The sequence below is a fragment of the Nyctereutes procyonoides genome, unplaced genomic scaffold (assembly GCF_905146905.1).
Source record: "Nyctereutes procyonoides isolate TBG_1078 unplaced genomic scaffold, NYPRO_anot_genome, whole genome shotgun sequence".
Taxonomy (NCBI): domain Eukaryota; kingdom Metazoa; phylum Chordata; class Mammalia; order Carnivora; family Canidae; genus Nyctereutes; species Nyctereutes procyonoides.
In genome coordinates this window covers 11,439,141-11,458,565 of record NW_026575117.1, presented here as the reverse complement: position 1 = coordinate 11,458,565, position 19,425 = coordinate 11,439,141, and the positions used below count along the sequence as shown (strand labels likewise).

Below are 19,425 nucleotides of genomic sequence, written 5' to 3'. Positions count from 1 at the left end.
TCTGACAGACCCGAATTCCCATCCTCACCCCAAACTCATTTGCTTACCGTAATTATGAAATTCTAGCATTTGAAGAAGCCACTTCAATAAGGGATGTAAGAAATCGCTATTGTAGGAAGCATATTTTAAGTACATGTTGAGTTAGCAGACTGATTCTCACCTTCTCTGCCTCTACTAAAGAATGCTGCCTCCAGGAAGAATAAACGTTTCTTAGAAATTTAATAAAAAAGATGAAAAATAGGGAGAAAATAGTTGTTGGGGGCGCTGTCTTTTTATTTGGGATACTATCATAATAGTCTTATCTCTACCATCTTATACCTGAAAAATCAAGTATCACACACACATTCAAAATTCTAGTGATTTATTTTGAAAACGCGAACCACAAAGAAACAAAACAAAACAAAACAAAACAAAACAAAACAAACCCAAGAAACTTAACAAGCACAAAAATCGCTTTCAACTGTTTCCCAACTTCTTCCTTGAAAGATTAAGGGGTAAACACAGGATGTTCTGATAACGAAACAGGAGTGAGGTCTGTGAATCTGGGAATGATTTAAACTGACAATTCAAAGACAGAAGACAACTCTAATGTACAGATAAAACTAAAAGTGGCAATAGTAGATCATACTCCTGGCAGTTAATGGCACTGGCTCACTAGAGACAAATCTGGATCTACTTAAAATGTCAGGTGTGTAAAGTAATGAGTCTTTGCTTAGTAGGAACCCAGCAGAAGGAGCCTTCATGGTCCACTTGTCAGTTGAGTATATATTACTGCAAGCCTGTTAAATAAATGAGTATTTAATACCTACTGGAAAAAAAAAAAAAAAAAGCTACTCACTCTAACAACTCTAGTCTTTCAGGAGAGAAGATAAAATTTTATCAACATAGCGAGATGCTTCTTACAAGCAAACAAAACTCAACACTTTAGTATCACAGAGTATTTAAAATATCCAAGCACGTTTGTGGAAGGTACAATGTTCCAGGGGGAAATGGAGTGACTGGAATGTATAGGATTCTCAGTGACATTTCGAGTGGCCAGAGAGAGGAATGTGTACTTGCTCTTTGAGAATCAGACAACGTTTGAGTAGGAGGGCCTTGAATCAGTCAGTTTTGCCCAACTTCGGAGATAATAAACACATGACGAAAATGTAATAGAACAGGTCACAGTCAGCTGGGAATAAATATGTTTTTCATCAGTCCAATATAAATATGTTTTTCATCACTCAAATATGTTTGCCAATTTTTTTCTCTAAAATTTTTTGTAAATACGGAAATTTCCCAGGGATTAGAAATTAAACAATGAATTTAATTGTTAGATCTTAATTGTCAAAGGGTAGTAATTAAATATTTTTAAAAGTACTTTCAACTCTTATCTTTTATTACCTTAAGGTCAAGAGGTAAACATTTAACACACAAAGACAATGACTGCTTATAAATAACATTTTTAAACATTGTTTTATTTTCTCATTCTTCGTTGTACTATTAATATAGCTTTCTACCAAAAGGAAAAAAAAAACACCTAAAAAAAAATCCAAAATACTCTTTGCTAACCAACTTCATTTTACAATACTAATTTAGATCACTTTTTGTTTTTAGAAAGACAAAATACAGGAAGAAATGGTTTTCTCTTTCATGAAATATTAGCGCAAAATGAAAATGTGTTGAAGAGAAGCAACTGTCAGTTCAATTAATTACAAGAATATCAATTCACGATGTTAAAATAAACATTAATAAAATGCAATATTTTGCAACCATGTCTGTTTATTGCATACATATGTGCCCTCTAAACACACCTCTAAGTATACATTATGCATATCTTTAACCCGACTGTCTTAACTTCGGTTTGATAACCACAGAATGAGTTATAAATCTATGTATTTAAATATTGAGACTAATTAATTGGTAAATTTTAGTTAGTTATGTTTTTTTAAAGGGGTACCATGTAACTGAAAAATGAAAGCAAACAAATTTGAGGGGAAACTAGCCTTGAAAATTATATTTGGGGGAAGGAAGGAGAGAAGGAAGGAGGGAAGGCGGGAAGGAAATGACCCGATCACACGGTCTCATCAGTATCAAGTATAATATGTATACAAAGAAGAAAAAAGTGGAACTGCTAAGGTAGTCATGTTCAGCCTCTCCGGGGTACAGCTAGGGATGGATATTTATAAAGGAAGAGACCTATGTATTCTCTAAAGCTTTTGGCATGACTGATTCATTTGACTTTGGGCTTTAGATACTGTAGCATAGACAAGTGGCTTCACATATGAGCAGAGAAAAATCTTACCACCTTCTAAGGAGACCTGAATGTGCATTCTAAATCATGAATTCCTTTGGATGCTTTGGGTTCTGTGTGCATAGTAACAGGTAAAAATTAACTATATGTGAAACACATATTAGTGAGCTTAATATCTTAAAAAGAGATTTGATTTACATTAAAAATGGAATATTTTAATTATTTCTCCAGTTACGTTTGGGTACAAACAGAACATCAGGTCTGCACTGATTTTTCTTGAGGACTGAATGGGGAAGGGATGTACGTGCTTCTGATGTATGTTTGTGTGTGTGGGATGGGTGGGGCGGGAGATGTTGTCACTTCTCTACTTTGAGTATTGATTCATGTGTTTGGTATAGTTAAATACTTCTGTAACATAGAAAATATCTTAAGTCCTCCGAGAGCTGCATAGAGGGACTCTAGACATCAAGAATAAGACCTTTCTTCTGCTTGCTGAAAATGAACTAACTTGGAGGGAGTGTTCGAGAACAACACCCAAGCTAAGTGAGCATCACAGAGGGGCTGCTTCCGATGACTACCGCCTTTTCAAAGGGGAAACGATACACCATGCTCATAAAGACTGTGATATTTAATGAAGGAGTTTCCCCATACCAGTGGGTATATGTTCTGCTCTTCCTATGAGGGTTAGAACATCGCAGAATGAAAAAGAACAGCCAAGTCTTCAGGAGTTTGGGACTAGTCTCATAATAATGTAACTGTGTGTTATCAGTGGCTCCAAATTCTGCTTTTCAAAATTCTAGGGTTTTAGAAGATTTTCAGGCAATGAATTAAAAAAAATACTTTGAATAGACCCTAGAGCACTATACACTATCATAAAGAAGTTTTTACCTGGTATATGGATGATCTCCTCCAGGTTTTACCCATTACATAGTTAGAATGAGTATTTAACAACAAAATTTTTAAAAAAAATTTTTTAAATGGCTGATTTCAAAGAGACAAACATAAAAGATTCAACAGGGTTATTCTATTTAATAAGAATGCCTCAAAAGAGCTATTCACTTGGTAGTCTATAATCCCTTAACTAACCTGTCCTCTTACCACAATATCCCTAGGAAAGAAGGTAATTCTTAAAAGGAACATGTACAATTCGCAAACATAGAGGCTCTCAAATGGCAGGATGACCCTTCTCCCCAGCTGACTGCTAGGGGACCACCTAGGAAAGGTCTATACTCTCCGCACAAACCTCCTCTCCCCACTTTAAAAAACTCTTGGGGATGTGCAAAATTTTCTAAAACCTACTAGAATGGAGCATCGAGGATTTTCAGGACAGTGAAACTGCTCTGTGTGATAATGTAATGGCAGATCCATGTCATCTTACATTTATCCAAACCTATAGAATGTACAAGACCAGAGTGAATTATAGTGTAAGCTGTGTACTTTGGATGATTAGGATGTGTCAACGTAGTCTTGTCAATTGTAACCAATGTCCCACTCTGGTGGGGGATGCTGATAATACATGTGTGGGGGCAGAGGGTATGTGAGAAATCTCTATACCTTCTTAATTTTTCTGAGAACCTAAAAATGCTCTTAAAAAATAAGTCTTAAAAAACTCCATTAGAAAGGTGATTCTCATGTGTTATTTTGACCTTTACTCAACCAATAAAAGCCATTATAAATATATTATCAGTCCTTAATAATGAAGATCAACATCTTCCAAGCTAACAGCAATTTAGAATCTCTGGCATTATGAAGCAGATGATTCAAAAATAACAATAGGAGGCACATAATAAAAATGACTTGTTTTGCTTGATTTTAAAGTAACTACTTAGATGTTAGAAAGGGCAAATCATTACCATTCATTCTCTTGTTCACCTTGTAAATGGGCTGGATCATTGCCAGAATTCTGAATTCTTGGGAGAGCCATTTAAATTTTCAAATTAATTGATCCAGTAATCCTAATAGGCTACCCCAATGGTTAAAATTGAAAATTAGCTTACCACCTTTGCACCGATCTTAAAAAAAATATCAACCTTTGGGAAGAGAGAGGTAGAAGTCAGTCTAGATCAACAGAATTTCCAGTTCAGTGATGGTAAATTTAAAAAATACATTTTTCTTTCAATCATTATTTTATGTTCTAGATGAGGTAAAATTTGTAAAATCTGCATTGAAGTCATGTTGTGGGCACTCTGGTGATAACAATGATGAGGTTTATTTTGGTCAAAACGTCAGAGGGAAACATTAATTGCTATTTTTCCACTGTGAACTTTATACTACATTGTCCAAGGATAGATTCATTGGTACCACCCCATTATAGAATCCTCACAAAAAGGCCAAATTTGAGGAATGTGAAATTGGCAAGCCTTTCAAACAAAGACTTGATTAGGACTTCACTGATGTGATGATAAGTCTCTCAAGTTCTTGGGATGATTGGAAACACCATCCTTTCTGGCCTATCCCATTTGAGAAACCTGTGGGTGTGCTCACATTTGCTTGGGCATTGCACACGCGCACACGCGCACACACACACACACACACACACACGAATGAATCAAGCTAGAAATGATTGACCTATGAGATCAAAATAAATAGGAGAAATGAGCTCTTCTTTATACCTAGAAATAGCTGAAAATTGCTGCAAAATTTTAAAAGGTAAAGGTTTTCACTTTAGCACCAGGAATTGCAATGGAACCCCATTTCTATCACTGTGGCAGGACTGTATGCAGTTATGACGCTAGAGTGATAAGTTGGAGGCAATGTAGATTTTTGCTTCAAAAACAGAAGCTATGTTGAAATTTTAAAACAATGGGATATATATCATGAATAAAAATGATGAACCGTTTCTTCTTTGCTTTTCTTCTTAGGCGGATTTTCCTGAATTGGGAGTGGCAGTCGCCTGGGTGCTTTTTGGAAGAGGGAATCCGAGACCTAATCCTTTCGGCCTCTGCAGGGCTTGAATTGGCTCAGCGATCCCCTTGCCACCTCGTCCAAGGCCTGACCCAGGTGTCCAGCCCATATTCTGGAGCATTCGGTTTCCAATGTTGTTTTCTAGGATTGGCTGAGCGTTTTCCCCTACAAATCCTGAAATTAAAAAAATGACAAAAAAACACAACAAGCCCCCAAACCATATTAGTACAGACATAGGTGAAGATTCTCTCAAGTTAAGAAAATCATATTCTCCTAAGTTTTTCTTCCAACAAGTTTATTTTATGTGGTGCTTTGTATCTGGCATTCTGGGGGAGAGCAAGTGGACTGCTTCCCATGATTCTGACTTGTAGAAGAAAGAAAGTGCAAAGTGCTAGAAATAAGTTTTAATAATGGACATTCATTTGCTATCATCAGCTGATTTTCAAAGCCATTTATTGGACATTGTGAGAGCCTCAGTCTTCAGTACATTGTAGGACTGAGAATGAAATGCACTATTGCCATTTGCTGAATTAGTAACAGGGAATAGATGAGAACCAGGTGACCACATAATGAGGCAGTCTGGGACTTGTCAAATGGGGTCTTAGCTCACTGAAACAAGCATCCTAATGTGTACTGGAAAAAACTTTCAGTTGCAAAAGGCTTGAATGGCAATGACAGGTATAAAAAAATTCATAACTAACATTATTTACTGCTAGACCAGGGCAAAAGATGCATTTCCAAAACAGACCTCCAGGATAACTAGTGTTTTCTGAACAGCCGCTGGTCAGGTATGTCAGGCTGAACAGTGCACTAGCAATCCTATCCCATATCCCTGATTTTTAAGTAATTGCCACAAATTAGTTTAATTCCATCTCTAAGGTCAAATCACATCAGAGGTCTAATGGTGCTCTGGGCTACACATCTCTTTAATCATATTTTATCATATGTTGGATTTAAGAGCTTGCTAAAGTTCAGGTGTAAGGTTTGTTTAATATTTAAGAAAAAAAATATGAGGCCAGTTGAATACACCCCTTCAAAAATTGCTAAATTGTGGTCACTTCTCAGTCCTAAAGTGAACAGCAAATGGTGAATGAGTATCACCATGTAAAAATGTTGATAATTTCCAGCACGGGGGTCCCAAGATTGGCCACTGTAATCCTCCCATCCTTGTTGTTTTTTATCTGGGTAGAAAAGAACCCACTCTCTTTTTTAGGTGCTGCTTTCATCTCTCTTCTTAATGAAAATAAAATGAGATAAAGCATTATCTTGTACTTTGAAGTAAAACAATAAAAAATGGGAGAACATCTAACTTCTCACATGTTAAATCTTTCCACATGTAAGCATGGATTCCTGAAAGAATAATAATAATAATAATAATAATAATAATAATAATAATAAAAGCTTTTCTATGCAACCTTAAAGACAAGCTAACAACAGTTAGTTCATTTTTCATGGACAGTGATTCTGGAGTGAGATCTACTGTTGGTCTCTCATCCTTTTTATGAGATTAAGGCTTAGGAGGGGAACAACTCAGTCTCCACACAGCCTCCTACAACCATAATTTCCTTTCCTTTTGCTCCTGGCAGTGCTAAATCTTTTAAGTCCTTTCCTGGAAGGCTCTCCTCCTGCTCCAGCAATTTTAGCAATACCTAGCCTGCTTGCCCGCCCGCATGCTCCCCATTCCCAGCCCCCTTGATGTGGGATCTCTCCTTTCTGTGACAGGTGACTCAGTCCTTTCCCCTAAAATCTTCCAGGGAGTATCGTGGATGGTAATTCACTGGTGTAATTGGCTCAAGAGATGAAAATCTTGTATCGGCCTCTCTTAGCTGCTAATCTGTCCAGCTGACTGCAAGCCTAATTGGCAGCTTGTTTAGTAATTTGGCTCCTAAAGTGTTGTATTGATGTTGGATAAACAGCCAATGGAAGGGGAGGTGACACATGCTGCTTCCTACATAACAGCTAGTGCACCCCGCTTCAGTCCCTCCCCTGTATTCAGAACGCATTTGTGGTATGCGCTCACTCTTTCTTCCCATCCTCTTTTCCCTCTTTACCAGTTAGCTGGGGGGCAGGGCTATTAATAATAATAATAATATTATTATTATTAGTGGTTATTAAAATTACGAGTTATAATATGGCCCTCTGTTCTTAATAACTAATTTAAGGACATGGTTTTTTTGATTACTGTTAAGGAAAGAAACAGCATTTAGCACAGTTTGAGATGTGAGAAAATGGTAGGTGTTACTACACTTTGTCAGATGTTTTGTTTTATTCTTAATATAGAAAAGCCTGATTCAGGCCATTCTGCATCTTTTCTGCAATACTGTAGACGTTTCTCATGTGAGTTTTGCTAACTCAAATCAGTTCAAACCCTTACTGGCTTAGAATACAAGGCACATAGTTTTTAAATAATAAAAATTTAATGTGGAACTAATTTCCTGTTTTTTTTTTTTTTTCAAGGTGAGAAAAACTTTGTGACGAATGAAAGATGTAATCTATATTGACATGTTTGGATAAGGAAATATTTTTTTCTAAAGATTTTATTTATTTATTTGAGAGAGTGAAAGAAAAAGAGAGAGTGAGGGAGTGTATGAGCTGGGGGAAGAGGAGGAGGAGAGGGAGAAGCAGACTTCTGGCTGAGCAGGGACCTCAGTGTGGGGCTCAATTCCAGGACCCTGGGGTCATGATCTCAGCTGAAGGCAGACGCTCAACTGACTGAGCCACCAGGTGCCCCAGGAGTGTTTTTATTAATAGATATTTTGATTATACAGAAATATATATATTTTTTAATTTTATTTATTTATGATAGGCACAGAGTGAGAGAGAGAGAGAGGCAGAGACACAGGCAGAGGGAGAAGCAGGCTCCATGCACCGGGAGCCCGACGTGGGATTCGATCCCGGGTCTCCAGGATCGCGCCCTGGGCCAAAGGCAGGCGCTAAACCGCTGCGCCACCCAGGGATCCCCAGAAATATATTTCTTATGGAATCATTACGAATCAAAGAAGGGTTAAAAAAACTAAAACATCTTAAAATTGTATTGGTTCTGAAGGCACACAGTTATGTCTATTTACAATAATATAATCAGGATCATTTATGGTCTGCCTACTATGTACCACACACATCGTTTACTTGTTAGACATATGGCATTCATTAGATCCATTCCTCGTAACAACTGTGCTAGGAAGGAATTCTAGTTGGGCTTGGAGACATGATGTCATTTGACCATGACTACATAGTGAGTAAGCTAAGATTCTAATTTGGTTAAGTTTACTCCAAAAACCTACACACTTTCCATGAGAATTAATGGCAAATAAACAATTCTAGTGATGATGATGCTTCAAACAACTAAAATAAAAATTAACTGGGTTATAGGTGAATTGTAATAATTTCTCTCAATTTGCATATACAACAAACATATACTGATATAGGTGGATAACAAAATATGATGATATCTACAGCTTTTCAGGTTACAAATGCTTTCATATTCACCATTTCTTTTGCTCTTCCTTATCAATCTAAAAGATAGGTATTATTGGTTCCATTTTATAGATGACACTGAGGTTTGAAGAGGTAATACACCTGCCCCAAGTCAACTAGCTAGAAAGTGTCTCAATTAGAACGTGGACTTACATTTGAGTCCAAATCTTATCCATTCACTGACTGAACATCTGACTTAAAATATTATATCACCAATATTTTCTCTTATGTCATTTCTCCTGCCACATTCTCCCAAATGACTTGGATTTTACTGTTCATAAATTTTAAACCCCTGGAAATTACTAGTGTAACCTAGCACATAGCAAGTCTGTCTGAAGAGAGTGGTTCAACTCTCTTGTGATACCTAAAGATTCATTTTGCTTGCTATAAATCCAGCTGATCTGGTGGGTATTTAAATTACAATTTAAGTTTTAGTTGTACTTGTTGTAAACACAATTCACGGGGGTTTGTTTTGCTTTTTTTTTAATCTATTATAATAATCCTTGAATTTAACTGAGGCCATCTACTCCATTTACATTTATTGTGATCCTCGGTATATCTGGATCTATTTTTCCTGTATTATTTAATGCTATTTGCCTTGCATTCCTCTACATTTTTGTCTCTTCCTTTCTGGCACTTATTGTTTGCTTACATCAGCTTGAAAATTGTATGTTGCATTTTTATTGTTTTAGTGATTACCTTTAAATATCAACATGCATAACTGACTTATTTCATCACATGTCCGCATTGCTGTCTAGAGTTTTACTTCCGCTTATTTAAAAAAAAATAACATTTTATTTATTTATTTATTTATTTATTTATTTATTTATTTATTTATTTAAGAGAGAGAGCATGGGGAGGGGGGAGTAGAGGGAGGGAGGCAGGGGGAGGGAAGGGAGTGAGGGAGAGGGAGAAGCAGACTCTCCACTGAGCAGAGAACCTGACACAGGGCTCCATCCCAGGACCCTGAGATCATGACCTGAGCTGAAGGCAGATGCTTAACAGATGAGCCACCCAGGTGCCCCTCCATCTTGATTTTTGATTCTCTCTTTATGAATTCCGTTTTCTTCTACATGACATATTAAGTTTAGTAATAATTGGTATTTACCTGAAATTGTCTTTATTTCATCCTCACTCTTAGGAAGTGGTTTAACTGGATATAAAACTCTATGTTGATTATTATTTTATCTCCACACTTTGAAAATATTACTCTTATCTTCTGGACTGTACTGATGTTTTTAAGTCTGCTACCACTGTAATTTCATTCTGATGTAGGTTCCATCTTTTTTCCCTGGCTGCTAAGTCCTTTTCTTTCTCTTTGGTGTTCTTAAGTTTTATTACAATGAGTCTAGATACAACTAAATTTATATTTATTGTTTCCTGATAAGGACTTGTACTTTTTTGAATATGAAGATTCACATTTTCCTTCAGTTGTATAAATTCCATCATTTTCACTGAATTCAGTCAATATGCTCCTCAAATAATGGACCTCCCTATTCTTTTTACTCCTCCTGGAAGCCCTATTGGATGTATGTTGAACTTCATCCCCCTCATAATCCTGTAGCCATTCTATCTTCTATATTTTTATCTCAGTGCTTCTTTTAGGCAATCTTTTCAGATTGCTCTTACAATTCATTAGTTTTGTTGTTGTTGTATGGCTAGCTGTATTGAATGTGTCATCTATCCAGTGAATTTATAATTTTCAAGATTTTTTCATAGTAAATAAGAATATCAAATTTCTCTTTGGTTCTTTACCATGCTTGTCTTACCTTTTTTCTATAGTTATTTCCTTCTGTTTTTAAATCCGTTTATAATTTCCATTTTTTTTTAAGTTTTGGTTTATGACATCACCTTCAGTAGGTTTTCATTTGTGAAATTAAATTAAGATAGTCATTGGGGTTTAAGGCATGTACCACTAAAGTAGCTTTGCATTTGCTTCAAAGTCCAGTTTTTATGTTAATTTGTTGACTTGGTATAATTTTAAAGTAGAAACTCATGTGAGGATAAGCTCTTGGTTATACATCTTCAGAGTCTTTTACTTGGAGCTCAGGTAGAAATGAGATTCTTATTTTCCCATGCCTGTGGGTAAGTTTTGTTTCTAGCCTGACTTCTTCTGAGGATAGAGCTTTCCAGATGTTCTTTTTTTTTCTTTTTTTCCAGATGTTCTGACTTGATACGATCCTTACATCCAACTCCTCAGCTTAGCTCCCTTCCTATGGGGCACTAAAAAACCCACCTCAGGGTTTCCTAGATTGGCAAAACTGGGCATGGGCATGGGGGCTCCATAGGAGCATTTCTGGTCTGGAACAATTTCCTTCAGTCTCAGCTATGCATCTAAAAAGATTGCTTTACACTTTGTTAGGTATGTCCAGGTATTCTGTAGTTTGAGAATTTTCTCATTATTTAGTCTTTCATATTGTCAGGAACATGATTATTTTCTATCTAATGTGGATGTTTACCCTCTCCTTAAGTATACCTTGTACCAAATGGTAGTGGAGAGTTAATACTCTCCTAAAACACCAAACTGAAAGGCAGTTTGGTGATGCATGTATCAAGAGGATGAAGGTGAGGGTGATCTGTTTGGTTTCAAAATTAAAACCAACAACGTCTTCAAAAGTCTGCCCATTTTAAAATCCTGGAAGAGATAAGATAATCTACATTGATCATATAGATCCAGTGGTAAAAGAAAATAAAAATACAATTATTGATAAAATAAATTTTGGACAACTGAAGAGATACAGCAGGAAGGGAGCTTGGTTACACTAACCATTTCCTGATTAAGATCAGTAAGACTTTTAATTAAAAGCACATCTTTAAAAAATCTTTACCCATTATTATGGTTTGCAACTTGCCTTTATTGCCTTAAATATTCCGAGATTATTTTATTATTGAAATACCAGTAGAATGCTGAGGAAGAAGTCAAAAAGTCACAAAAGGCTGTAAAGCAACCTCTTGCAAAGAACTTGCATGTCCATGAAAACATAGCCTGGAGCAATATCTATACCAAGATATTAAACTTCACTAGGCATCTCTACGCAATATAAAATGAATAGGAAAAAGGTTGACTCTTTTCAATGAATATTTTCCCTATGCTATCAGTTCAATAGAAAGCAAAATAGTAACAGCAAATAATAATTGTGGATAACAATGAATTTAGTAATGCATAGTGGACTAAACCTTTAAACGAATGTGGTAGCCATAATATTTCCAAAAGCACGCTTATATCTTTTCACTATGAGATCCTTACTAAGCTATGACTTCTACCAAAAACACAGACCATAACCAACATTGCTGACTGCCTTTTAAAAATGTGTTAATAATATTCTTCCTATTTTGTTCACTGCTTTTCTTCACCTTTACAGGTGACATTTTTCAAACTATAAAATGCATTCTGCTGGCAAACCTTCTTGCTTCAACAGTTCTCAATTTTATAATAGTAAATCTACATCCTTTGCTACTGAGACATCCACTATCTTTTGGTATGTGACTTTGAATGAGGCAGAGAACAAGCCATAGATTTAAAAATCAATATCTAACCTTATCAATATTCATTTTACTTTGTCGATACAAAATACAAAGGTGAAAGAGCAGTAAATAAGCTAAAGCACTGAAATAAATTTGGTGTTCCTGTCACAATTAATAAATGTTCAACCGATAACACTGCTGGCTAGACTATAGCTGTACAAAGTGAATGAAATTATGCTTCAATGCTATTGCTAAAACAGGGTGAGTAAAATTTTCAACACACTAGCAGGTAAAGATCAGATTTTGGGTTATTAATTGCATCGGTGACTTTTAAAAGTATTTATTACATGTATAATACATAACTGTTTATTCTTGGAGTCTACAATTGTTGCATAAACCCTGTTCAGGATTATAAAGTTAGAGTGCCAAATTATAGTCTTCTGACAATGCTTTGGTAAATATTTTCTAAAAGTGCTGTTTAACTGCACAATATTTCACATATAAATCAGAGGGGATGATTAAATAATATTCAAGCTGTCTGCCTTTTAACTCTTATCCCCCACTTCAGATGAGAGACTGTTATCTTTACCTGCATTTTTCCAGCTTAGATTGAATGTTAACTAGAGGCAACACAAAGTGTGAAAATGTATCTCAATTCAATGTGTTTTGGGGGGGAGGTCTGAAAGGGCCTATAAAATGGGAAGAATATTCATTTTGAAATAGTTCTACATGTTAACTCAACTCTGGAAGCTTACAAATATAATTGACTATTATGAGACCGAATATACTTCAGAATTTGAAAATTATAATTTTCAGAGACAAGATGATCGAGGATTCATAACCTCATTATCAAAGTGTATTTATGCAAAAGCATTTCTTACTTGAATTTGGATAATAATCTTCACCTTAGAGTTGATTCATTAGTATTAGAAGATATTCTTTTTAAAACTGAGGACTTTTAAATAACCTCATTCTCTTCCTCTTTGAGAGGAACAGTTATGCATGGATTTAAAAAATGCATTTGAAATGAGTAACATAATTCTCTTACTCCACTACTGTAATTACAAAAATGCATTAAATTTCTATGAATTTTATTCTTTAAGGAAAAAAAAATCTAGTAATATAATCAAAATCCTGAATCTTAAGAGAATCACAACAGTTTTGAAATATAATGTCTGAAATATGCTGGTATAGGCTTATGAATGTTTTAGGCTAAAGTTTAATGTTTAGACCCATACTCCGTATAAATGATTTCCTCTGATGCTACTGAGTTGTAACGTCAAAATCACCTTGTAGAAATAATTATATTATCCTCTCCTCAACCATTATGCATTTTCCTTCTCACTTCACATATGTTCAGAGTGTTAGAACCTGACCCTGATATTCTCTCTTCCTTATTGTTGGCACTAAGGTGCTTTAGTCACATCCCTAAGATTGTTCTTGTACTATTTCTGCCACTAATGTTTGAATCATTGAAACATAAGAGAATTCAGGGGACCATTCAACTGGAATGGGGATATTAAAGAATTCTACACCTGCCTTATGAAAGATTTGAATTGAGGAACTTATGACATGTATTCGATCTAAAAGTGGCTATCTGTCCCTGCGTAAAGAGATATATTAGAGGTATTCTCAGGAATGTTCTGTATCTCTACATAGCAATATTTAAGTAACTCTTCTATGAAACTTAAGACATAATAGCAAGTTCAAATAAACGTACACAACAGAACAGTCTTTACAAACACATTCTTACAAAAAGGTCATATGTTGTCATGAAAGAATAGGGATTTAGGGGTCATGTGGGTAGATGTAGGCCTGAAACCTCCCTTTGCCATTCAATAATTATGGCTTCTTAGGGAATGAAGAAAAATCTAACACTTCTCTGCATCTTAATGTTATGGTATAAAGTGATGCTCATACCACCTCGCTCACAAAATTGTTACAAAGATAAAGTGAAATAATAAAGTTCCTGTTACAGAGTAGGCACCCAATAAGTGGTAAATATTATTCTACATAAATACACATTCCATACACAGGTGTTCCTTATTTCCAAATTCTGAAAATTCAATACAGCTACAAGATGAAGATCAATATTATATTTACTCATAACTACATACATAATTTCCTAACATCACCCTTTATATAGGGTTCCAATTTTAAGTTATTCAATTTTTTAGGTCCCCTAAATGGAGAATTAAAGCTTCACATCTTTTATTTCTTTGAAAATCACCATGTCAAGATTTTTTTTTCCCCTTTCTCACAGTTTATTCTCCTGGTTGACATGAATCTTATTTTCATATTCTATAATTCACCATGGAAAAAATAACTTTTCCTATAAAAGGTTTCCCAAGTGGAGTTAAGAGAAAGTTTATAAATCTGAATTGGTAAGGATCCCAGGCAATAGGTCAAGGTTAGTATTTCTTGTAACTGACCAAGTATCTAAACTGGAAACATTTCAGCTGCACCACAAATCCATGATGGTTAATTGTACTTCATTTCTAGGTGGATATCTACCTTATAAGGCCCAGTTGGCTTCCTCCTTTCACTGGTTTTCATCTCTGCCTTTCCTTACCATTGCTCTTGCATGAGATTTTGTTATACATACTAAAATTATTCACATCCTTCACTTCCAAGTTTGAGACTTTGCCCTGGGAAGGCTTCCTGTCCCCTCTGGTCTAGTGACTTCTCTCTGCTCAGCACTTGTGGTTTCTTCTAATCCACACTCAGAATGGCCTGCTATTAGAACGATGTGATTTGTGAGGTGGAGATAATGAGACTTTTTATTCTAATGCAGATTTTCCTTTTTTTTTTTTTTTTTAATGGGCTCCACACCCAACATGGGGCTTGAACTCAGGACCCTCAGATCAAGAGTTGCAAGCTCTACTAACAGAGCCAGCCAGGCAACCCTGTTTAAATAAGGAAAGACAAATCTAGAATTGCTGCAGAGCTGGGACTAGAAACCAGACTGATGCATTCATGGCTAGCTTTGAATCTTCTATAATATGAGACCTTGAGTTTTGAGACTGCTCCTTATACTTTTGAATTTTTTACTATTAATCTCTTCTGGGGTTATTTTCCTTTTCATCTACTTATGCCTTGTTTTCCCAACCCGTCTATAAATTTCTGGAGGCCAAAGATACAGCCTTTGAAGTTCTGAACCCTTTAATACCTCACACAAAGTCTTGCATTTGGGCAGGTGTGTAGCAAGTATTTTATTGATTGGCTGCCTGAAAAATCTACACAAGGAACATGCAACACAACCTGTCACCAAATGCAAATGATTTAATAGTTGCTTGTATCTGTGCCTCTTCTTACATGCAAATGATTTAGAATTATCTATATTTTCTTCTTGAGGATTTATGAACTTTATTTATTTATTTATTTATTTTAAAGATTTTATTTATTCATTCATGAGAGACACAGAGACAGAGAGGCAGAGACACAGGCAGAGGGAGAAGCAGGCCCTGTGCAGGGAGCCCGACGTGGGACTCGATTCCGGGTCTCCAGGATCAGGCCCTGGGCTGAAGGCAGTGCTAAACCACTGAGCCACCCAGGCTGCCCGATTTATGAACTTTATATTTGTGATCTGCGCCAACCCATTTTTGCTTTACCTGTAGTAGTAGGTCCAGGCAAGGGTGCTGCTTTTCTTCTTCGTTTGATATCTCCTGTGCATAAGGATCCTAAATGCATGCTTGTTTGCCTACAAGTAATTATCAGAAAAAACTATTAACAAAGGAGGAAAAAAATGACACATAAATACACAGCTTGTATAATCTGAACCTAAATCAAAACATTCTCAACAAAGATGGAGCAGCATAGTAAAACCACCAATCTTGTTTATATCGAAACATAATTACGTTTGTTGACAAGCGTTCAGCAGCTAAATGCGCCATCATAAATTGTTACTGGAATGAATAATATAAAAGGAATGCTTTTTAATTTTCAAAACTGGCAATCTTTCTAGCTCAACATAAAATCAAGCACTGTTGCTTCTGACAGGAAAATAGCTAAGATTAATTATCTAAAGAGATCACAATATTGTTGCTAGGTTATCAATTGGTTACTAATGCTTTACTGTCAGAGCAACATTTATTACAGGAAAAGTATGATCAATTTCTTTTGGGATATTATGTGGCAGTGAATTCTTTTAAAACATTTTAAACAGATAGAAGGAAATAGTGATGTTCTTTCTTATAATTCATATGATTAGAATTCTTTAGTTAATTGTTTATTAGCTAGGTGAGGAGACATAATTTGAATATGTGAATGCTGTCTACTGCTACCAAATAGGCTAACCTGATATTGGATTATATTTGTAAAGACATAATATATAAGAAGAGAGAAGTAGACCTTCTGATAGTCTTGAAACTAGTTAGAATGGGATCCTTTTGCCTAATCATGGATCCTAAATTAAAAAGTTTTGGAGGAATTAGAGATGGCCTATTTGGAAATCAAGAAAAAATACAAAAACGGAAGGGATTTAAAAGTCTTCAAACATTTCAGGCTATAGAAGGACTCTGTTCATTTCCTGGATCATAATCCCAGATGGAGGGTTGGGATAGTGTCTGGGGATCATGAAGCAGAAATAAATGATGCATGTTTATTATAGCACATGTTCTTTTAGTAATTCATAGAGATATCTGGTAGTATCCTGAAGTTTTATATTTAACCTAGCAAGGCCTGTTGGATCAGGGTCCTCTCTCCATCCCATTGTTTCTGAATGGCCCAATAAACATTGGTTCACCAAACATTTTGACTTGTTTCATCTTATGAACTGTATTCCTCCATTTTAAGTCGCAGACTCCTATTCCCCTTCTCCTTCGTTCAGGATGACATAAACACCTCCTTTTGCCTCATTGTCTTTGGAATCTCCTGTTTGTGTGTACGTACAAAGTTTAATTTGATTACTCCCTGTTAATCTGTCCCATGTCAGTTTGATTCTTAGCCCAGCTAGAAGAATCTTGAAAGACAGAGAAATATTATTTTCTCTCCGACATACCCAGATTATTAGAGAAAAATTTTAAAGGAAAAAATTAATTCAGGTAAAAAACCAAGATATATATTTATACACATATTCTCAGGTGTTTAAATATAATGAAAAATTGGAACTGGGGGGAGTAAAATTACAAATAAGTTCAACCTATAAAGTACAAAGTACGATAATTATCTGGGTGATCCACAATCAAATAAATACATCATGAAAATTTATCAACATAGGTAATAGCAAATAGGCATTTGTGTCGTTCTCTTCCTTTTGTAGAGTGTATAATGTTTCCCTGTTGTTGAATACTTACACCTATTAAAATAATTTTAAAAATTAGTTAATTCAGGATGCCTGTGTGGCTCAGAGGTTGAGCATCTGCCTTCAGCTCAGGGCGTGATCCGGGATCCAGGATCGAACCCCACATCGGTCTCTCTGCAGGGAGGGAGCCTGCTTCTCCCTCTGCCTGTGTCTCTGCCTCTCTCTCTGTGTCTCTCATGAATGAATAAATAAATCTTAAAAAAAAAGAAGTTCATTCAGGTAGTGACTAACTGCAGAAACACACGCACACATACCATATGTCAGAATGTTAAGAGACATGCAAAACTAGCATTTTTATTGGCTTCTGAGGTGTGATCTTGGCTCCAAGGCCAAGAAAAATGAATGGTTGTGATCACATTTATTTTTTAAAACTCTTAGAAATTTAAAAAAACGACAGTAATATCAGAGAAGACACATCCTTTTTATACAAAATTAATGAATTCATTTATTCAGCAAGTACTTACTAGTATCTACTACTGATTTAGCATAAGAGTTCACTGAGGTGGTGACAATGTGGAGAGCAGGGAAGAAGAAATGGAAGACACGAAGGACATGGAATGTTCACTTCCTATTATTGGAGGAGTTTACGGGCTGAATGGGGAGATCAAGTCATGAGTACATGAAATAATTAGGGATAGTGGTGGCAGTGGCAGGCAACACCAACTTTATTAGCTGTTAGTAGAGACTACATTATTTAGGTCCTTATAACAATTCTAAACATGTTGTGTTGAATATTTTTTTTTCTTTCATAGGGAAATATTTTTGCATTAGTGGAAAACTATACTTTGAGAGCACACTCTTCTTGTCATCAGACTGATTCTATGGGAGCTAGTTTACAACTCTAAGTTATAGATATCTGAAAGCAATGGGAAATAATTCCTGTGTACAGAAATGCAAATGAATTCTCCTGAGGAAGGGCAATCCTCCCTCCTGTGGAAAAGTCTTGCATGCATTTGCGCATTCATGTCTACATTCCTTATTCCTTATAAATTTGTGTTTGACTTCTCTTTTGAACTCCTTTTATGTTGCTACAAATAACATCTGCCTGGTTCCCTCATTAACTCATGAGTTAAATATCTCAAACACATCCTCATTTTTTATTCGTGAAAGTCATGATTTTACTGTTTTGTACAAAATTATCCTTTACCATCTGTGAGCCCCCATGAAATCTCCCCCTAGCCTAAAGACTGCAGTAACACTGACCTTTGGCAGAGCACACACCAGACAGGCTCAGGCTCGGATATCAGGAATAGTGGAGGAGGAGGGAAAGGTAACATTCTAAAAATGGGAATAAGGTGGGAATCTGAATTCTGAGGCATAGCTCTTTTGTTATTGAGCTGTAAAAGTCAACCCATGGACTATCTACTTCTGATCCTCTTGTTAAAACATTATAAATATCCCTAATTTAAGCCATGATTGCTTAGGTTTTCTATACTTGTTACTGAAAGTATTTTTTAAAAGATTTTATTTTTAAGTAATCTCTACATCCAACGTGGGCATCAAACTCATGTTCGAGATCAAGAGTCACATGCTTTGACTGAGCTAATCAGGTGTCCTTGTTGCTGAAAGTATCTTCAACAATAAAGAGTTTTTGCTCTGGCCAGAGATTTAAGAGTAACTCAAAATGTCTGAGGAGCACTGTTTTGAGAAGAGACTATATAATTTGAAGGAAGAACAACACTGGGGCTGGATCATGGGCCATAAATGCCACATATGCCCATGAAGGTGTCTGGATTTTATATCTGACGTGGAGTCATTAAACAATATTTGGCAGGAAAGAAGGTTGGACAGATTAGAATCCTCGGATGCTGGTAGAGAGAGGGGGGCTGTTTTGGTGGAGAATAGCACGTAGCTGCTGCGCCATGGAACTTCTCTGTGCTAGTCTATCTGAGAGAGGAGGTGGGCAGGGGTGGGTAGGCAGCCCATGGAAAGTCCTGATTCTGGATTATTAAGCAAAAAAACAAACAAAACTATGTGAGGTTTTATTACTTCAGATATACTTGAAGCTCAAAATAAGGTAAAAAAATAGTAGCCAGGAGCATCCTTC

General features: G+C 36.0%; 1 protein-coding gene across 1 annotated transcript in view; it reads right to left on the bottom strand.

The window, feature by feature from the left end:
• Positions 1-389: 389 nt before the first annotated feature.
• GPATCH2 (G-patch domain containing 2) overlaps positions 390-19,425 on the bottom strand; it is a 169,461-nt gene continuing 150,425 nt past the window's right edge. Inside the window, exons 9-10 of the mRNA XM_055334027.1 lie at positions 15,688-15,776; positions 390-5,311 (exon numbers count right to left, since the gene is read on the bottom strand). Coding sequence (XP_055190002.1) covers positions 5,091-5,311; positions 15,688-15,776 — 310 coding nt within the window. The 3' untranslated portion in view covers positions 390-5,090. The remainder of the gene's footprint in view (positions 5,312-15,687; positions 15,777-19,425) is intronic.